General features: G+C 37.0%; 1 protein-coding gene across 1 annotated transcript in view; it reads left to right on the top strand.

Annotated features, from left to right (window-relative positions):
* Window positions 1–19,989, top strand: part of PLCZ1 (phospholipase C zeta 1) — a 56,181-nt gene that overhangs the window by 33,122 nt on the left and 3,070 nt on the right. The window contains exons 9-12 of the mRNA XM_009488384.2: window positions 1,459–1,575; window positions 14,539–14,711; window positions 17,819–17,951; window positions 19,687–19,836. Coding sequence (XP_009486659.1) covers window positions 1,459–1,575; window positions 14,539–14,711; window positions 17,819–17,951; window positions 19,687–19,836 — 573 coding nt within the window. The remainder of the gene's footprint in view (window positions 1–1,458; window positions 1,576–14,538; window positions 14,712–17,818; window positions 17,952–19,686; window positions 19,837–19,989) is intronic.

Below are 19,989 nucleotides of genomic sequence, written 5' to 3'. Positions count from 1 at the left end.
GTTGGTTTTGTGAGGAAAATTGAAACAGCTTTGTTTTAATTTCATGTAGATTTATAAGAACAAATATCAACATAGTATACAAAATGTATGAATACCTTTTGATTCATTGTTTTCTGCATCAAATAATTTAGAAGTTACGGTCAATACTTGAAAATTTGTGGAATAGCTTTTACCCCCTCCATGTATGGTCTGTAGTACTCACTGGAGTTGCGCATGCAGTACCTCTGGCTTTGATGATAACTGCAGATAAGAGAATATGCATTAATGGAATGAATAAACCCCATAGCAGGCAGTTTGCTCCACTGGACCAGATCTTTTATACCAGCCAAGCTGGATTATTCAAAACTCATTCTGTGTTGGAGTGTCTCCATTTGGTGCAGCCAATGCAGCTCAGCCTCTGCTGTTTTAACTCCAGCTGTCTGCAAACAGCCTTAAGGGAATGTTAAGAACAGAGATAACTGATGATGAGAATGAAGTCTGCCACAGGCCCATTCATTCAGGGCCAGCCCAGCTGCCATCCACCACATTGTGGAGATGATTCAATGGTTGGTTAGGTGAATGACGCTGAACGGCATCAAAACATGTAGGCTTTTGCCAGCCGTCCATAGTCAGAGTCCTCTCTGGTCCCTCTAACAATCTAGTGAACATCAAAGTAGTTCTAATAAAAAAAGGGGAGCAGTGCGAGGATGGAAAGGATCAGTGATGATCCTGGAAATGTAAAGCTTTCTGTTTAATTACTAAACAGGAATAGGGTAGATAGAAGTCATTTGAAGTTTTCCACATCTGCTTAGTTTATGCCTTTGTGGGAGGGAACACTGCTAGGAGGAACAAAATCAACTCACTTGAATAGTTAACATCTGAAGATTATAAAGGAACCACTTAAGTGTCTTTTAGAAATGCACTGTTCACTCATCTTGAGATTATTCAGTCATTTTATTTAAACCTCAAAACAGCAATCAAGCTAAGATCACCTTGGGATGGGTTTTTTTCCTATTGAACTATAAAAGAATGAGTGGGCTTTTTGATCAATTTCCTGTTTTGTGTCTTTCCAATTTTCCATGAGAACACAGTGGGCTTCAGTATAAAAATCATATATTTACCTAACAAAGAGGTGAAGAAATAGAACATTTCTGTGAAGGAATGATTATTGAACCTTTAACAAAAGTCTGCACTAGGGACAGAAATACCATCACATTCAAATATACACAAAATACTATCACATTTTAAGATTTTAAAATAGGATTTCAGCCATATCTCAGAGTGGCCCACATACTAATGTTAACATACATAGAAATGTCCTAAAATATAGATACTTTGATATCATATACTGATCGTGTACGAAAAAAAAAAAAAAAAAAAGTGGGATCAGATTATTACATTTTTATTATTATTTATTCAAATAGGATCTCTTTATGAATAAAGTTTTTCTTATCAAGGTTTTATCATTCTGTTCTTCAGCTAAAGAATTTGTTTCACATACTTCAAGATTCATTACAAGAATTTACCCCAAAGGCACAAGAGCGAACTCTTCAAATTATAATCCTCAAGAGTTCTGGAATGTGGGGTGTCAAATGGGTATGTACGTTTGCAGAGACTGTTTCATTCCTGGCTTTGCAGAGACTATACAGATACAAGAGTTTTTCCTTCCTATAGTATTTTTTTTTGTGTTATAAAAGTTACATATTTTCCCTCAGTGGCGTCACTTTCATTTTGTGTTATCTAACCTTCTCCTTCAGTCTACATATCCTAGTAATTTTACATCCTGGAATCCAGGAATTCTGATATAGAATAACTACGGGGAATATTATTTTCATCTATTTACTTTTGTAATTAGTTACAATTAGGACCTAATTAATTATAAATATCTCTTTCTGTTAAATAGCTATATCTTATCCCAAGTATCCTAATTTATTATAATTCATTAATTCCTGTAAACTACCTTTTTTTTCTATTGGATTATAAGAGAAACACTAGTGAGAACAATACAACTTTTTAAAGTTTTGAACCTTATTTTGTATTACTCCTAGCCCTAAGACTAAACAAAGCATGATTTTATCTTATGAAACAGTGTAGCAAAAGCACATATATAAACAACTTCCAACAACTAAACCAGAATTTTCTTCTTTTTCTTCATATATCATCTCCTTTTTGATTAATAATTCTATGATATTTATCTGTGGGTGTCTGTAAGGAGGGTCTAAATGATAATTTATGTTTAATGACTGTCTGTTTGGGCTGAAATTATTATGTTAACTATGTTACCTTGGTTTTGAGGTAAGAACGAGCGTGCTATGCATTAAGCATTGTACTGCCAAAAAAAGAATTTGCAATGTACCTTTCAAGAAAATGAAAATAGATTACATTCTTTTGCATGCTGTATTAATCAAATTCCATAACCTCCATGCTTATTTGTCAGCTGTGGCTAAGGTATAAATAGAGCACGTTTATAAGAGAAAATGGGAACAGTAGCTGCTTCTTCATCTTCTTTTTTTTTTTTCTTCTTCTTGTTTTCGTGGTTTTTTTTTTTTTAATTATTCCTCTTTTTTTAAAAGAAGGTTCTTTTTCAGCTGAGGTCTAGCACTCTATTGCTACTTTGTAGTTAGAAAGGGAAAAGACGCAGCTGCCTGTTTAGGTAAAGGTGTGAATTCTTGGAATGCATTTGCATTTGGTTTTTCCTAAGGTTGTCCTACAGCACTGAATTAGAAGGGATGATGGAAAGATATATACGTGTGATTTAGAAATTTTTACACAGCAATGGAAGCCTCATCTGAAGGATCTGTGGGTTTTCAATGGTTTTGTGCAACTGGAGCAGCACAGATGCAGGAGATGTGGGCACAACAATTAATATTGGTGCCAAGAATTCCCAGATTATGATATGTTACTGCACAGAAGCACTCAAATACTCCTGGTCAGCAGAATCCCAGGTACAGCTGGGAGCTGCTGTAAGCATCAAGTGACTGTATAGATACAAAGTAAGTTTAGCACCTTAATTTTCAGGACGAAGCATATTAGTTCCCTGAGCAATGAAATAACAATAACTTCCATTTCTCTTCATTTCAAGTCAGTTTTTAATTTGAAATTGTTAAAAATAAGCATGACTCTTCTACTCAGCAGGCTTTGGAAAGCCTCTCACCTGTAAGGTCTTTCCCCCTTTCATGGCTTTAGAGACAATCTTGCCTTCATCTTTTTTGTTCTTCAGTTTAAAAGATTCTCAGTTACAGAACGTTTTTCTACATCAGTCTGCTACACCTTCTTCAGCCTTAGGTGAAGTAGAGAACAATATTTTTTGCATCTACATATATATTCTGTCTTTTATTCTGATTCTATACTGAAGCCACCTGAGGGAGACTGTGGGGTGAGCAGGGCAGTTTGCCGTAGGCTCACAGTTTTAAGAGGTGAATGGTATGGCTCACCTTGTTATATTACAATACACACTCATAAAGTGACAGGCACAGATTTCACTTTGCCTGTAGGGCCCTGGAGCTTATGTGCACCCTTGTTCCAGGCTTCCTTTTTCACATGTCTCCTTTCTGAGCTCCCAAAATATCTTGTTTCAGGTTACCTTCTCCCCTCTCAGAAATGTTTTTAACAGTGTGCTATTTCCAATCAATCATGCACATGCATATTATTTATTGTTTAACCCCCTAATGTATCCCCAGCTACTCTCCTACAGTTATAGAACTTAGAAGGAGCATCATGCCTCAACTTTCACTGAGAGATTGCTGTTCCCACATCTGTGGCCCTGACCACAAGTTGTGGAGGACATCCCCAAGCCTAAATTTCCTACCACCTGTTGTCCCCATCCCAAGTTATGCCATGCTGTCAGTGCCACATGTTGAGGTAATGTAGGAAACAATGACTGTGTCATTGTTAATCTTTTCTTTATCATACAGATTTGGACTTGGGCTAGGCTATTGCTGGAAGTATCTCGCCATTACCATACCATTTGAAATTGCTTTAATTATATTCTGTCCTTGTGGTTGATCCTCACTTAGCTTGATGTCATGCTATCGCTGGATTATTTAGCTGGGGTGGTGCACTCTCTGTATACTATCTACATTGCTATTAAAAACTAGTAAGTTTGTTTCATGCTTAGAGGAAACGCTGGCCAGAGGTCCTTAATTTAAAATTGAATTAATCTCTCAGGCTTATCATACTGCAGTTTACTGGCTTGCTTTCTAGCCTGTAAATCTCTACACTGATCTCTGCAAAGAATATCCATTTGTTAGATCTCAAACAGGACTGGTCTTTTAAAATGACTGTATTGACTGTTGACTCAGAGTATACTTTAATGAAAAGTCATTCTAAACATTAGCATACAAAACATATTATTTTTGCTGTATAGGGGCTTTGGGCCCCTTCCTGGAAGAATTAAAAATATGCAGGAAATGGTTAGATCTGCCCTCTTGGTCACATCATTTGCATCTTCATTTAAAGAAATGTTTTTCTCGTGGGAATAGGCTGATTATAAGCAATTCTCCACATATATTATTTCCAAGCCATGTCAGATCTATTCTTGATTCCCTAATCTGTTTTAGATAACTGTTTGGCAGAAATATAACTGTGCTTTACAATGCAACTCCCAAAGCTCTGCTCAGTGAATCTTCTGCTGATGTCATTCCACTCATTTAACACAGATTTTTTAAGGTTTTGTGCCTGTCCTGTGTCCGTATAGCCCACATACCCTCCCTGTCTCCCTGCCATTGCACTCTGCATCCCATGCACAGAAGTAATCCCTCCAGATCCCTTCTACCACTTTCCTAAAACTGTTCATGGGACTCTCAGATTTCTCCTATGTCATCTATTCCCCTTCTTCAGCTTCTTTTACCCTCCCCACACCTGCTAGCTTACCCTTCTCACTTACCTTTAAGTTCCTCTAACATCCATAACTGTTCTGGCTGGGCAATGAAAATATGTTATGTTTTGTTCAAACCTATATATAATACTCCCTGCCAGGCCTCTGCATCATGTAAATGATGAGAGTTGAGTTATTCCTTCACTTCCCTTAGTGATAGACCCAAAACAGTGCTATCTTCTGTACCTTGCCAGTGATTTTCTCTAAATTGCTTGGAACATATTAACTCAGAGCAGCCTGGCACTCAGCTAAAGCAGAATGAAATGGTCCAACAGGCTCAAGATTTGTTGGGGCTGAGGACAAGAATTATGTAAGTGTGTAAACCTAATTTCCAGAGAAAGGCAACTTAAAAACCACAGCAAAAAGTACAGAGTTTCCACAAAATCGCTTTTGGATATCACTGTGCACTGTGTCCATTTTCTGAAAATTGAGACCCGTAAGAACAGGATAGGTTTTGTGAACAAAGAGGTCTTATGGAGAAAAATACCTACAATAACTTTTTATAGTCTTGGAAAATTAGTATGCCTCCTGCATACAACTGCAGCGTGGCACTGGAAAGAACTGGTTTGGTGTATCCATATCTCCTTTTTATTTTGTAAATAAAATGGAACATAAAGATTTATGCAGGAAAAGAAAATTCAGAACAGTTATTTAAATAAACAGATATCAATTGTATTGACTGAGAAAAACAGACCAAAAAAAAAAAAACAAACCAAAAGAAAACCTCAGTGAAAATAAAAATAGAAAGACTTAAATATCCTGTTGAATACACTCTTTGCATGCAGTAGAAAACATTATCCATGTATCAAAACAATCTACAGGAATGACCAAAACATGTCATTAAGTTATATGAGAAAGCCATAGTATGGCAGGTACAGAATTTTGTTTTAGAAGAGGCTATATAGAGCAAATGTTTTCTGGAGCACTCATAAAAATTTATATGCTACTGTGAAGGTTCCACTGCTTGTATGATAAATTTTGTCTTATCAATAGGTTTTGCTTTGGCCTGTGACATCGAAATGCAGCTTGGCAATTTTATTACATCTGTTTTGTGGCTAAATCTTGTATGCAATAATATGACAAAAAATAATGCATAAAAAGATGAGTGATAAATAGTTCTCTAACTAGTTCTTATTTTAACCTCTGAAGCTACATGGGAAAAGAAACCCACTTATTTAGGTCTTGGTATGCCTCACCTGTGCAATTTAAAATGACCCTCAAGTCTGACCTTGCTTGGGTTCTAAGTGAGAGAAAAGTTAAAGAAGAGGCAGACTTTGGAAAGCCTCATAAAGAAAAAGATGGCACAGGATCACTAATTTACTTAGGAATTTTAAGTTGTTGTATGTTTCCTGTGAAACTGTATTTTCCTTTCTCGATGGACAAATGGCAAAAAAGGAGACAAGATGACTGATTTTTTTTCCAAAATAAACAGATTATGTTTGATCATGGGAATTTTAGATATTCTCACAATCTTAGAGAACACTATACATTTTAGAATATATGATGGAGTGTCAAATTTAGTAAAGAAATTTATGAAGTAATGAAATTGAATTTAAGGAAAAACAGACTCTTCTATTAAAAGATGGTGGAATACTACTTTTTCTTATAGATTTAATTAGTTTTTCAGCATGATAATTTTATACTCTTGGTTATTTTTACTAGAGATTTTTTTTATAACACAGCAAAAGTGTAAAGCAGGCATTTTCTATAACATGTTTTTTTTCAACAGCTAATGCAACATCTGAAACAAACTGAGAATATTCATTACATTATAGCTTTGAATTGTCATTGCTTGAATTTCTAGTGAAATTTGTAAAGTGACATGCTTTAAAGTTTTTATTTTTATGCCTGGTTAGGTTATTAGAATACCTCAAAGTTCTTTGCAGTATACGTTATTGCAGTTAGATACTAAGTGAGCACTCTTAATCTAGCACTGTGATCCTTAAAACCTTGCAGACAACTTAACTCTAAATATTGCCTATGGCATGAAAAAGCCAGATACATCACAGCATTTCATCTTTCTTCATTCTGCATCTAAAAGCCCAATAACTAGTCTCCAGCCATTAAACAGAGCTTCAGCTGTCTTTCCAAAATGGGCTCCAGATTCTGTCCCAAACTAAAACACTTCTTCTGCCCAAAGGCAGGGGATGAGTCTGACACGTCATATACCTCATGGCAAAAAACATGCCCAGGCTGTTCTGTACAGCTGTCCTTCCAGTCTAGAGCTCATTCTTTGTTTAGGCTTGCTGTGGCCTTATCCCACAACTGACTCATGGAGAATGTGCTATAAGAAAGACGGGAAAGATTTCCTGGTAGCTCCCAAGCCAAGCAATGCCCTGGAAGAATGAAATGAGAAGGCATAGAAAAGTAATTCTTGGTTGGCTACTCCCTCTTGTTGAGGTTTCAAGGACAAGAGTAGTCATTATAGGTCAGCTGCAGAAAAGGTGTGGGGGTCAATACCTGTTTTATTACTCTCTTCCTAATATGGTTTTAGCAGTCCAAAAATTCATCTTTAGGAAATGAAAACTAGATCTTGCACAACTGCCATAATAAGATCTCTATCTTGCTAAATACTGTTGAATAGTGTGTTGTGGAAAGATAACACTAAGATGCCAAACAAAGAAGTGTGTTGATTATTAACGGTCATATAGTTGCAAAAAAAATCCACAGCTGTAGTAGGCCGCATGACCATTGTGGTTTATGGAACCCCAAAAAAGGGTTGCTTCACCTCTTACTGTTTGCTGCCATAAGTCCCCAGCCCAATGGGACAGCTATTAGAATTGCAAGCTCCAGGGATATGATTAATCTCATACTTAAAGTATGGACCATTTTTGGTTACGTTGTCCCTTAAACTTCATTGATTAGGTCCTCACTAGCTGTAGGGGGGGCAGCTAACTCCTGTATAGACAGCTACAAGTTAGGTGGGATGATATCACCCTGATATATGTAGCTACCTAAATATACTCACCTTTCCTTTGGAATGGCTCCAAGGGCTGGGAGGTGTTTTGAATAGAGGTTTCATGTTTCTCTTGCAAGGAACATCTCTGACTGCCAGGTTTATGACAAAGCTCTTGGGCTACTGTGGAGCCTGCTTTTTTTAGGCAGGTTTTTTTTTGGTGTGTGTAATAGATACTGGAATTTCACTTAAAAGCAAAGAAACACAGAAATTTCATTTTATCATTAATTTTTCCAGATATCTTCATTAAATCCACAACTGCAGACAACTAATAGAATTCTAAATAATTTATCTGAAATCTAGTCCATTTTAAAGACAGACAGAAAAAATTGCAGGGGCACAATTGTCTCTGACCATGTTCTAAACCCTGTGTTAGAGACCCAGACTAAAACAGGAAAGAGAAGCTGATAATATACACTGTTTGGCCAAGAAGCACAAGACAAATTTAAAAAAAATTACTTTGGAAAAGTATCTGTTTCAGGTGTGAAATAAGTGAAATGACAACCAAAAGATGGTTGTTACACTGAAGTGTAACTTCCAGACTGACACATTAATTAAATAGCAAAAATCAATTTAGATTTTAGATTTGATAGTTTATTAGAAATACTTTAGGTACTTTTCCCATGAGAACCTCACAAGAGAGGATCAGTAATTGAAACCAGTTGCAGATATACTTGGACAATGGATGATTTTTATCACCTGACATCTTTTTTCCAGTAGAGCTACTTGTCATTAAATAGGAACAATGTCAGCAATTATGAACATTAGAATGACTGAATTCTTAAAATGTCTAATGACAGTGTCTTTAGAACAACAATATTGAATTGGCCCAAAGACAAGGACAGACTGTTTGCACACGCTGAGCAAGATATGTCAGACAGTTACGCCTGTTACTCAGTTCTCAGAAGTGTAGTCCCTCTTACTACAGCAGAATACCTCATGTTATAGTAATTCATAAGTTAAGTTTCTGTAGAATAAGAGCATCCACTTCAAAATGCAGCAGTGATAGGCAAAGCCAGAAATGATAACTAAGTTTAACAAAATATGGAGTCTGAATAGCTAAAGCCGCATTTTATTCTGTAAGGAGAGGAAAAAAAATACATGCACTTTCACCAAATTTTTGGTCAGAAAAGAGATGAGAGACAGTTCGTATGCCAAAATTTATACTAACCAGTTTGCTGTGTGTTGTAAGGCAACCAATCACTCTGTACTTCTTTCTCTCTGGTAGACATAACTCCTTGTTCATAAAGTTTGGGTGGATCTCACCTATTTACTGGCTTGGCAAGAGGGCTAAAGCTGCAAAAATATTTAAAAAACTCTGTCCTGGTTTTGGCTGGGATACAGTTAATTTTCTTCCTAGTGGCTGACATAGCACTGTGTTTTGGATTTAGTATGAGAATAATGCTGATGACACATTGATGTTTTAGTTGTTGCTAAATAGCGCTTACGCTAGTCAAGGACTTTTTCAGCTTCCCATGCCATGTACACAGGAAGCTGGGAGGGGGCACAGCCAGGACAGCTGACCCAAACTGATCAAAGGGCTATTCCATACCATATGATGTCATGCTCAGTATATAAACTGGGGAGAGCTGGCCGGGGGGCAGCAATCTCTGCTCGGGAACTGGCTGGGTATTGATCAGCGGGTGATCAGCAATTGCATTGTGCATCACTTATTTAGTATATTATTCTTATCCCTTCCTTTTCGGTCCTATTAAACTGGCTTTATCTCAGCCCTCGAATTTTACTTCTTTTTTTTTGATTCTCTCTCCCCATCCCACTGTGGGGGGTGGGGAGTGAGCGAATGGCTGTGTTGTGTTTAGCTGCCTACGGGGTTAAACCACAACTCATAAAGCCCAAGGCAAAGGGGATGCTGAGGACACTTAAAAGACTGACTTTGGACAGTATGTCCGCAAGCCTGAATTAACAAGCACACAGAGATGGCGGTGGGGATCAGAGTGACACGTCAAGACAGGACCAGAACAGCAGGTAATGCTCAGGCTCAGAGCAGCCCGTGGAGGCTGCTGTAATTTGGCAGAGAGTCTTAATTATGCTGGAAGTCTTTCTAGTGTCTCAGATAGACCCACAGGAAAAAGGTTTTTAAAAACCACCGTGTTGCACCATTTTTCCAGGTTACATGTTCTGACCACTTGGTGATAGAGGGCATTATCTTCCTTACATCTGCTGTTAGTGAGAAGGGTTTACAGGGTACTATAGTATGCATCGGATTTCTCTTATGCAAACTGTCAGATTGCATGTTAGATTGAATAATATTTTCAATATGCTAAAATATTACTTGTACTTGAGGATATTGTGATAGTTAATGTTTGCACAGGGCTTAGAAATTAGTGTTATATTTATCATTCAGGTGATGAAGGTATTATCATATTTTAGTTTGGTAGAGTTTGTTTACTACTGATAAGAGATCCTCCTGCTGCGTATGCTGCTCCTGTTAAATGAATGCTTCCTTCCTGGTATGTGAAACAGGTGACAATTTGTCATCATGTTACAGTTTATCCTTCTTTCAGATGCCTTCAGCTGTTTTCAACATAATCTGATGATGAACCTCCCTTTTCATCCACATTTTGATTCAACTCGTACTCAGTTAGCATGCCCTTTATTCAGTCTGTGGATGAAATTCTTTAAAAGCCACCCACATCTCTTTGAAAAAAGTAATGTGGACTACCTAGTCATGTAAGGACTTCTGAAAATATTTCTGTAAATTTGGGCAGTGGTGGACTGGGTGCAGCTGTGACCTGCACGTGAGAAGTAAGGATAGACAGTCAGTGCCCAGCTGGGAGTGCTAACATGGAATGAATGCCATGTTTTCGAATCCAATAACATAGATCATCTCATAATCAATGACAAAATACACCAGATCATTAGGATATGGTCCTGTTTTCATAGTATTTCCCAATCTGTGTGGAATTCAGTTCAAATTCTGGATATCTAATGCACAGAAGATACATTGCATTCCTTGTGAGTGGTCTGTTTTAAGAACATAGACAACTGGAAAGAGCTGAGAGGATAGCAACAAGACTGATCAAAGGGTTGGAAGTGTGATCTATTATATCTCTTTAGACTCAAATGAGTGAAGTAAATCATGGAGATAGGAACATTGGCACCAAGTGCTTTTTGCATATGATATTTTTGGAGATTGCATAAAATTCAGACATTTTGAGATGGATTTTAAATGACATAAAATGCAATTAAATGACTCATTTTAAGGAAAATTGGTGACAAATGTGTTCTTATCCATTTTTAAATCTTCCCTTTTAAAGGCAGAAAATACATTAAACCTCAGGGTCGCAATATAGCTAATAGAACCAGGAAGCAAAGAATAAAAAATAAAAAATGACAATTTAAAAGTCCCAATAGGAATATTAATTGAGAGGCAGCATCACAGACAAAAGACATGCAGTTTTCCTCAACTGCCTTCAAATCATAGTCACTTAGAAATCTAAGAACTCCAGTGCTCACTTTGGTTTTCAAAAGCTTTTGCTTTCAGTCTAAAATCAATTATGTCTTGAATGGTAGCGCTTATGGAAGGTGCTGCATTTGAATACTTAGGCTGTGGTTAGTTCTGCAATTAGTTGTGGGACTGACTTCAGTTAACCGCTAGTGATACAGAGGTTTGGGATGAAATATACCCTCTGTATTCCTCTGCGCATTATGGATTGTTTCATCTTTTTGGAGCTAGGCCGCTATTTCCTAACTTGCATTTGCTATATGAAGTTTACATCCAGGGCACCAGGGACAGCCATGGCAGCTTTGGTACTTTGCAAGAAAACTTGAGTATTAAATACTCTAATCTGAAGGAGATACAGCCTCATGGTTCCAGGAAGACTTGCATCCATTTCAGATGCAGGAATCACACTGAGGAATTCCTTTGCTCAGGTTGTCCTCCAAGCCCAAGTTTTGCTGTGCTGTTTTGATTTTGATGCCAATATTAAAAGGCTTTTGGTGCTTAATAGAAGGACTGAGGAGAAAGTTTAACTTACACAGCACTAAACTTCAGGTGCCTGTGCTTTCCTATGAAAACCACAAATTAAGATTATGTACTGTTCACATGGTTTCATGGTAAGCATATTTGCGCTTCTTTCCAAAAGAAATCAGCAGTTTAATGTTCTCTTCTTATTTGCATTAAATTTCTACTGTTTCATAAAATAACAGCACAAAGCCTGTTATTGACAGTTCTGTCCTTGAATTCAGCAAAACTAAGATGAAACATTGGGTAGAAATTCAGTCTTCCTTGCAGAAAAGTGTTGCTAAGATCACACTGCTAGACAATGGAAAATACAGGTTTTAATTTATGAAGTTTGCCATTTCTTAACAAGTGTAAGGCTTGTAACTGCATTTGATTAAAAAGAAAAACTGTGCATCAACAGTACACCATAAAGCATTGTCCTAGGAGGCCCCAAGGAGCTATGAACCTTGCAAACAGTTGTAGTAGATGTATGCTTCTCAGAAAATATAATACAAAATTTCACATTCACTTACCTTAGTCAGGTTACATCTTGCAATACTGGGAAATCAGTAGGTAAATTAAAACTACTGTTCAGTGTGTTTTTAACTTATTCTAAGGTAAAATTAAATTAAGTAAAAATACAGTGTTGATGTTTGAAGATGTCAACCCATAATAACATTGCCCTTCACTTGTGTTGCAAAAGTAATTTTCCTAATATGACAAAATGTAAAGTATTCTCCTTTGCTTGTTTCTGTTGTTAAATCAGATTTTCCTGCTTAGTAGCCTATGAAGCTTGGCAAATTTAGCAACAGTCTCATTATGTGCAATCATGTAATTTGTTTCATCATGTGGAAGCTGCTATTTGAAGCTATGACTGTTCGATTTGCCTAATTTCAGTTACACTTTTTAAACCACATATTCTGAAAGTATGGCCTAGGAATTACCTATGGACTGAGAGATCTGTAGATCATGTCAGGACCTAGGCTTCAAGGGGCCTCAGGCTTTTAGCTCTGTAGCATTCATTGCACTGCTTGAATCAATGTATCAAGATACAAGGGTCACATAGCACCACATTTGGGTCTGTTTCTGCATGATGTGTTGAGTCACAAAAACCAAATTGTGAACCACTGTCAATACTATGCCAAGAGAATACTTACCCTCTTTAAAATAAAGGCAATGGTGTGCAATGGGCAATATTAACATTCTGAAGTTTAATTTCTGTTGTCAAAGGCAAAATAAGCTTAAAGTTCCTTTGCATATTGACACAGAATCTATATCTGTGTCTACATTAGTATTTAGTTTAAAGCAGGAGTGCATGTTGTGTTTTGTTGTTGTTGGTTTGGGATTTTTCTGTTTGTTTGGGGTGTTTTTTAGGCAACGTTCCCAATTGTTCCTACTTACTGCACGTTGGTTCATATTGCAGAGCAATCTTAGCTAGCACAGATGAAATACAGGATGCGCTCTGGGAGCACTTGATGTATTCAGCCATTAATTGGTACTGAGGTCAAGGGACCAGGCTAGAGCTCTTCTGAAGTAAACCCACCGAAAACATGCATAGTGCAACCATTAGGTCCATAGCACCAGCTGCTTCACTCTACAGATCTGTTCCTATTTGTGTCATTTACTACGGATTTTTTTAAAAGGATCATCAAAGCAGTGAAGAAACAAATAATTTTTGTGGTGAAACAGATCCAAGTTTCTTGCATTTTCCACATGAGATAAGGATTTCTGAATTCTGCCAAGTGTTCATTCAATACATTCATATTATCTCATAGGAACATGTAATAAGGTCCTCTTCCTGAATTATTATGAGTCGTCACTTGTATTGCTGAAAGTCTTCATTTTTTTTCCTACTGAGCCATCAAGTAAATGACTTTTTATCATTTGCTATTTAACACATGTCATGTTATCACTTCACTGATTTGACTTGTGCATTTTCTATTTTGAATGTGACAGGAAGCTCCAATGTACCGGAATAGGGGAAAATGTCATTAAACAGGTCTATTTCAATGTTGGCTTTATCTCATGAATTACAATATCCTATTGATGAGAAGTGTGTTATATTACTATTGCTACTGCAGCAAACCAAAAATGTTTTGAGCTGCCAAGGAGAGGAAAATCTGTCAGGTGTATAATAACAATAAACACCAGTACTGGAGGATTAAGCTTGAAGAGAGTTTGCTCACATAAATTTAAGAACACTTTTAAAATTGCTTCTACTTCTATAAATGTATATGTATTTGCACTGAATATTCTAACTGTAAACTAAAGCTTCTTGATCTTCTGGGTGACACGCTTTTGTGACAAATTCTGCACCGTATCTAAGCTTAGTTACAATCCTATGCTTTTGCCTTCTGCACCAGAACTTTGTAAGCAGGTTCAGGGTGCACAGTCTTGCAGCTATAGAGAAACTAGTATGTGAATTTAGTCCTTAGGGAGAAAAAAGAGCTCTCATTTCGTATTCTCCACGGTCTAATTTAGAAGGAAAGGGAAAACACACAACACAGTGCAGTATAAAAAATATCTGTAGTGTAATTCGTAAAATGTGGTGCAGTTCTAAATAGTGCACTTCTTTTGCACATGAATCAGTCAGTCATTATTGAACACTGCCAAATTTAATATAGCAGGATCTTACATATGAGTTGAAAGATATACATATTTTAATCTCATTTGCTTTTCTTTTTATTATTATTGTCAGAGAGTTGTTTTATAAAATGGTATGAACTCTGATTCACTAAAATAAATATTTATTTAATTTTATAGTGGCCTTAAACTTCCAGACACCAGGAGTACAAATGGAATTGCAAGATGGAAAATTCCTCGACAATGGTGGTTGTGGCTATATTCTGAAACCAGAATTCTTGAGAAATCGCAATTCAACATTTACCCCACACAATGTAGGAAGATACAGTAAACCAATGTCTCTGTCAATAAGGGTAAGCTCAGCTAATTGTTGGTTTGTTCCATAAAACGTGAAAACAAACATTATGTAATTCAGACCTATTTGTTATCTATTATTGGTTTCTCATTTTATCCTCATTCCTGGTTGTTGGGAAGTTTGTTTTTTAACAACATGTTAAAACTCTCATATAGTATCTATTGTTGCTTGGATAGTTTCCCATCTGTAGTTCACTTATGTTTGCTAAAAATATGTAGGTGTTCAGAAGTTTATAAGAGTTTGTAGAAATACATGATTTTTCATGGTGTTGTGTACAGAAATATAAATATAACTTGTATTGTGTCACAAGTGTAGCTGACAAAGGGACATGTCTGTTGCAGTTGCAGGGACTGAACTCTGAAAACTCAGAAACCGAAAGTGAGCTTTTGGTGTTATTTTCTTTAAATATTAGTAATACCACATGTACTATTAAAAAGCTAATTGACAAATGGAATTGTTTAAAAATATGATAGGAAGCTTTATGCTTCTTTTAAGTTTCATTATCTTCTCCTGTGCATACATAAAAGACTATTTATCATCCTCAAATGATATAAATAACTGTAAAAAGGGGAATGAATCAATAAGCCTTTGAATTATTTCTACTTCTCCCAAATTAAGATCTGATTTACTTAAAAATATTAGAAATACATGTAATTTTAAAATAATGGGTTAGAAAAACCCTTCTTTTGAGGTCAAGTAGATGTTTTATAATTGTTCACTAGTTAGTAAACTACCTTTTCCCAATGAAAAAGTGTTATTTCTGATTACACAGTACACTACTTGCATAAATGCTTTTTAATTAGCATAATATTAGTGTAAAATTGCTATTTTTGTTTCTTTCAGAGAAATAAATCGTAGAGATAAAACATTAGCTAATAACAATTATAAAATACTTACATAATGCATGCACCTAATCAAAAACATTTTAGTGTCCTAAGAGTAAGCATACCAATTATGAATAGACATTACTGGATGATTTCAAGCATCCATGCATATGCATCAGTTATTTTAGCCCTTATTTGTATAAAGCTGGAGTTAATTAAGATGAGGAAAAATCCCTAGTTGTAATGCAGGAAACTGACAAAATCACTGACAATGGGAAGGAAATGTCCGAGTTTGGAAGAAGTTGGAAAAGAGAAAGGCAGCTTTTTAGACTCAAGACACAGACTGAGATGACAGGCTGGGTAGTGCAGGATACAAAGAAGCAATAGCATCCCAGCAGCTGAGGGACTGTAGGGTACAGAGAGCCCCATTCATAGAGTCAAGCAGCAAAAACCAGGAAATGGTTGTTGAAGACAAAAAGAGTCAGGAGCAGGCGTCAAAGGAAAAACAGTTTCTGCTAAAGAAGCGTTATGAACTTAATGAATGAAGAAACTACTGAACACAGGGCAAAGATATAAAACATCTAGTGGTCAAATCTCTCAGACTGACTGTGAATGAATGAATGAATGAGGAGAAGAACACAAGTTAACATAAAAATCACACAGGGCCCAATTTTACAGAATTCAATACCCTTCTTACCCTGATGTGCCAGAATTCTCATCAACAAGAAGCATATAGCCTTTGAAGCAGAAATACAAATATTGAAGGTATTTCATATGGAAACTTCTGAGCCTACCATGTTATTTACTACTCTCTCTGTATGTCTCCTTCACCACATGTCTCAAAAATTGATTGAATTTATGGATTTGGGTCATACTGTGCTGAAAAGAGCTTGCTCTTTTCCCACCCTGTGGGAGACTTAGACTGGGTCTAGCAATGGGGTAAGAGTGAGAAGCAGGACTTGGCCAACATGGCTGAATTTTTGTCAGAACATTCAGGGTATGTCATAGGACCTCCCCTGGTTCTAAGTGGGCAGTCCATCAGTGCTTGCATCTTGAAAAGCTTTCTAGTGAAGGTAGTAGTTATTTTTTAGGAAGAAAGGGGACAGCATCAGGGTTTGCTAAGCCACTGCTCTTCAATGTTTCAGGCTAGAACTTTTCTTGGAGCAAAGTGTTACAGAAAATACTTAAGCAAAAGGCGGAATTTGTGGGTTGGTGTTTTTTTTTTTTTGGTGGTTGACAGGGGAATAAGAGTCTGTATCATGAGTTTTGAAGCTTAGTCCCGAGATCTGGATCATAGGAGTCATATCTTTCATCCAGGCTTGCAGATCTCTCTTGATACATTCCATACATTGCTTTCTAAAAAGCAGATTACTGTACAGATGGTTATTCTTTCCTAGGTGTCCTGAAATATAGATAGAAAGCAAAGTTGTGACTTTCATAAATCCTTTCTTAGGCTGGGTGCAAGATTACAGGGCAGTCTGAGGCAAAATTTCCAGGTAGGTAACTAAATTAAGGAGAGAAACGTCAGGGAGCCTACTAAATGCAGAGTTTTTGTATGTTACTATGAAAGAGAAGAATCACAGGTGAGTCATTCTACATACCCTGTAACACAATGCTGATGTCACCGTGGGTGTTAGCGCTGTTCTACTAGACACAGCGTTAAAAGGAATTAATGAGCTTGATCTCAGAAAATGCAAAAATCATGAGACTGATTCCTCCAACATCATTTTCTATGGTAAACAAATATAATTTTTATAGATAGTTATTGAATTAAAACTTAAATCTAATCTGAAAATTATTATTTAAAGCATGACATCAGGTTTGTGGTTTGTTTTGTTTGGTTTTTTTTTTTTTTTTTTACGATGAGGGTGGTGAAGCCCTGGAACAGGTTACCCAGAGAGGTAGTGGAGGCCCCATCCCTGGAAACATTCAAGGTCAGGTTGGATGGGGCTCTGAGCAACCTAATTTAGTTAAAGCTGTCCCTGCTTACTGTGGGGCGGGGGGGGGGGGGGGGTGGTGTTGGAGAAGATGACCTTTAAAGGGCCCTTCCAACCCAAACCATTTTATGATTCTGTGATTCTATGAAATTAACCAAGAATTAAATTAAACAGGAAGCACCATATGCTTAATTTCATTGTGTTTAATATGTATTTTTACAACAGTTTATGGCTGCTCTATGCTTCTTATAGTAGTTTCTTATGGAATAGTTTTTGCTGCTATGGCTACTATGTAAAGTTCATTCTTACAGTTATTTCAATACATTACAACTTTAATTTTCCAGCTCATCAGTGGTCATCAGTTACCACCCAGTAACCTGTCGAAGACTAACAAAGCTGACCCTTTGGTGCAGATAGAAATTTATGGTGTGCCAGAAGACCAAGCGAAAAAAAAATCTAGTGTTATAAAAAGCAATGGTGAGCATCAGTCTTATTCTCTTGACTGTGAACAAAGCACAATAATATTTTATAAGGGATTACCATTTTTTCATCCCAAGAAGTTGTTATGTACTACAGAGACTGCAATTATTTCTCTCTAGACTAGGATCTTCTGGCACAAAATCTGTAGCAGAAGTTCATACTGTGTACCATTTTTGTAGACTAGTAGGTTAAGGAAGCACAAATTCTCTGATTTAGTAGCACTCTCCTGAAGGAAGATGGAATGCATTGTTTTTACTCACTGTTGTGGGCTCACCCTGGATGGCAGCTCAGCCCTACACAGCTGCTTGCTTGCTCTCCCCCAGTGGGATGGAGGGGAGAGTCAGAAGGGCAAAAGTGAGAAAACTCATGGGTTGAGATAAAGACAGTTTAACAGATAATGTAAAAGCTGCGCATGCAAGCAGAGCAAAATAAAGAATTCATTCACCACTTCCCATCAGCAGGCAGGTGGCTAGCCATTTCCAGGAAAGCAGGGCTTTGTCGTGTGTTATGGTTGCTTGGGAAGACAGACAATGTAACTCTGAACATCTTCCCTTCCTCCTTCTTCCCCCCAGCTTTTTTTATGCTGAGCATGATGTCATATGGCTTGGGGTACCCCTTTGGTCAGTTGGGGTCAGCTGTCCCAGCTGTGTCTCCTCCCAACTTCTTGTGCACCCCCAGCCTGCTCACTCGGATGGGGGTGGGTGGTGGTTTCCAGTATGAGAAAGAGAGAAGTCCTTGACACTGGGTAAGCACTGCTCAGCAATAACTAAAGCACTGTTGTGTTATCAACACTGTTTTGGTCACAAATCCAAAACATAGCACCACACAGGTTGATATGAAGAAAATTAACCCTATCCCAGCTCAAACCAGTACACTAATTGGTAAATGTAAAGACATTTTTTCTGAAGAAATTTCTGTGACTTCATCACTTAGCTCATATGAAGTTTCTAGTAGGACTAGTCCCTTAATTGCTTGACAGGTAAGTGTGTACTCTTTGTAGTTGACTTCAAGCATTCCCTTACCTTTATCATACAGATCTTCTTGATGTTTCAGACTAAAATCCCCTGTGATCTCCCTTCTTCTGTCCCTCTGTCTTCTGTTTTTCCTTTTTCCTTTTGGTAGATGGCTGCTGTTTTAAATCGGCCTCTGAATTTCTTTTCAGACAAAGCACCCCCCTCCTGTTCCACATCCTCTTTTTTTTATTTTTAGTCAACTGATTGCTTTACTACCTTAATTTATTTAGCTCCTGCTTCATTTCCAACACCGTAAAAGGAGAGACTTTGGCAAAAACATGAAACTGGTATGACTATAGGAAAATTTAAGTTGAGCAGAGGTTCTTAACCTGGCTGTTGCTGTCCCATTTTGCTCTCTTTTAAGAGATGACACCAAATTTCTTAGGCTTTTGATTTACAGTATTATGTAGCTAATACATGACAAATCCTTAGAAGGGGCTGGTCTGCATACTGTAGTCAAGTTCCAAGCTCTCTATGTTTGCTTCATTCTGAAGGCTTCCTTCCGACAGTTTTAACTCCATAATCTGTAGAAAAGATGTGGCCTATATACCACTGCAGTCAGTGGGAGTCTCATGGTTTATTTAAATGGGCACAGGAATCTAGGGAAAAAGAATGAACCTTTACCAGTTCAGACTAGTGATAGCAGATACAATAATTCAGATATTAAATAGAATAAATGAAATGGTATTTTGATACTGTGTATTTTCTCTTTTCATTAGCTTTGGGCCCTAGATGGGATGAAACTTTCTCTTTTACTGTCCAAGTTCCAGAACTGGCATTGATACGCTTCTGTGTAGAGGATGAGATATCTCTGGTTGCAAATGAATTCCTTGGTCAATACACTTTACCACTGCTGAGCCTGAGTAAAGGTAATATTTTCATGTAAGCAACCTATAAGAGCTCAAAAAAATCTACAACATTCCAGGCTTTTATCATTACTGTAGTATTGATAGAATACAGCATTATATTTATTTCCTAAAGGTGAACTCTATAACCATAAGTAAAAATTGCACTCTGTTTTT

The sequence above is a fragment of the Pelecanus crispus genome, chromosome 1 (genome assembly GCF_030463565.1).
Source record: "Pelecanus crispus isolate bPelCri1 chromosome 1, bPelCri1.pri, whole genome shotgun sequence".
In the NCBI taxonomy this organism is placed as follows: Eukaryota; Metazoa; Chordata; class Aves; order Pelecaniformes; family Pelecanidae; genus Pelecanus; species Pelecanus crispus.
This window is presented reverse-complemented; position numbering and strand designations above follow the sequence as displayed.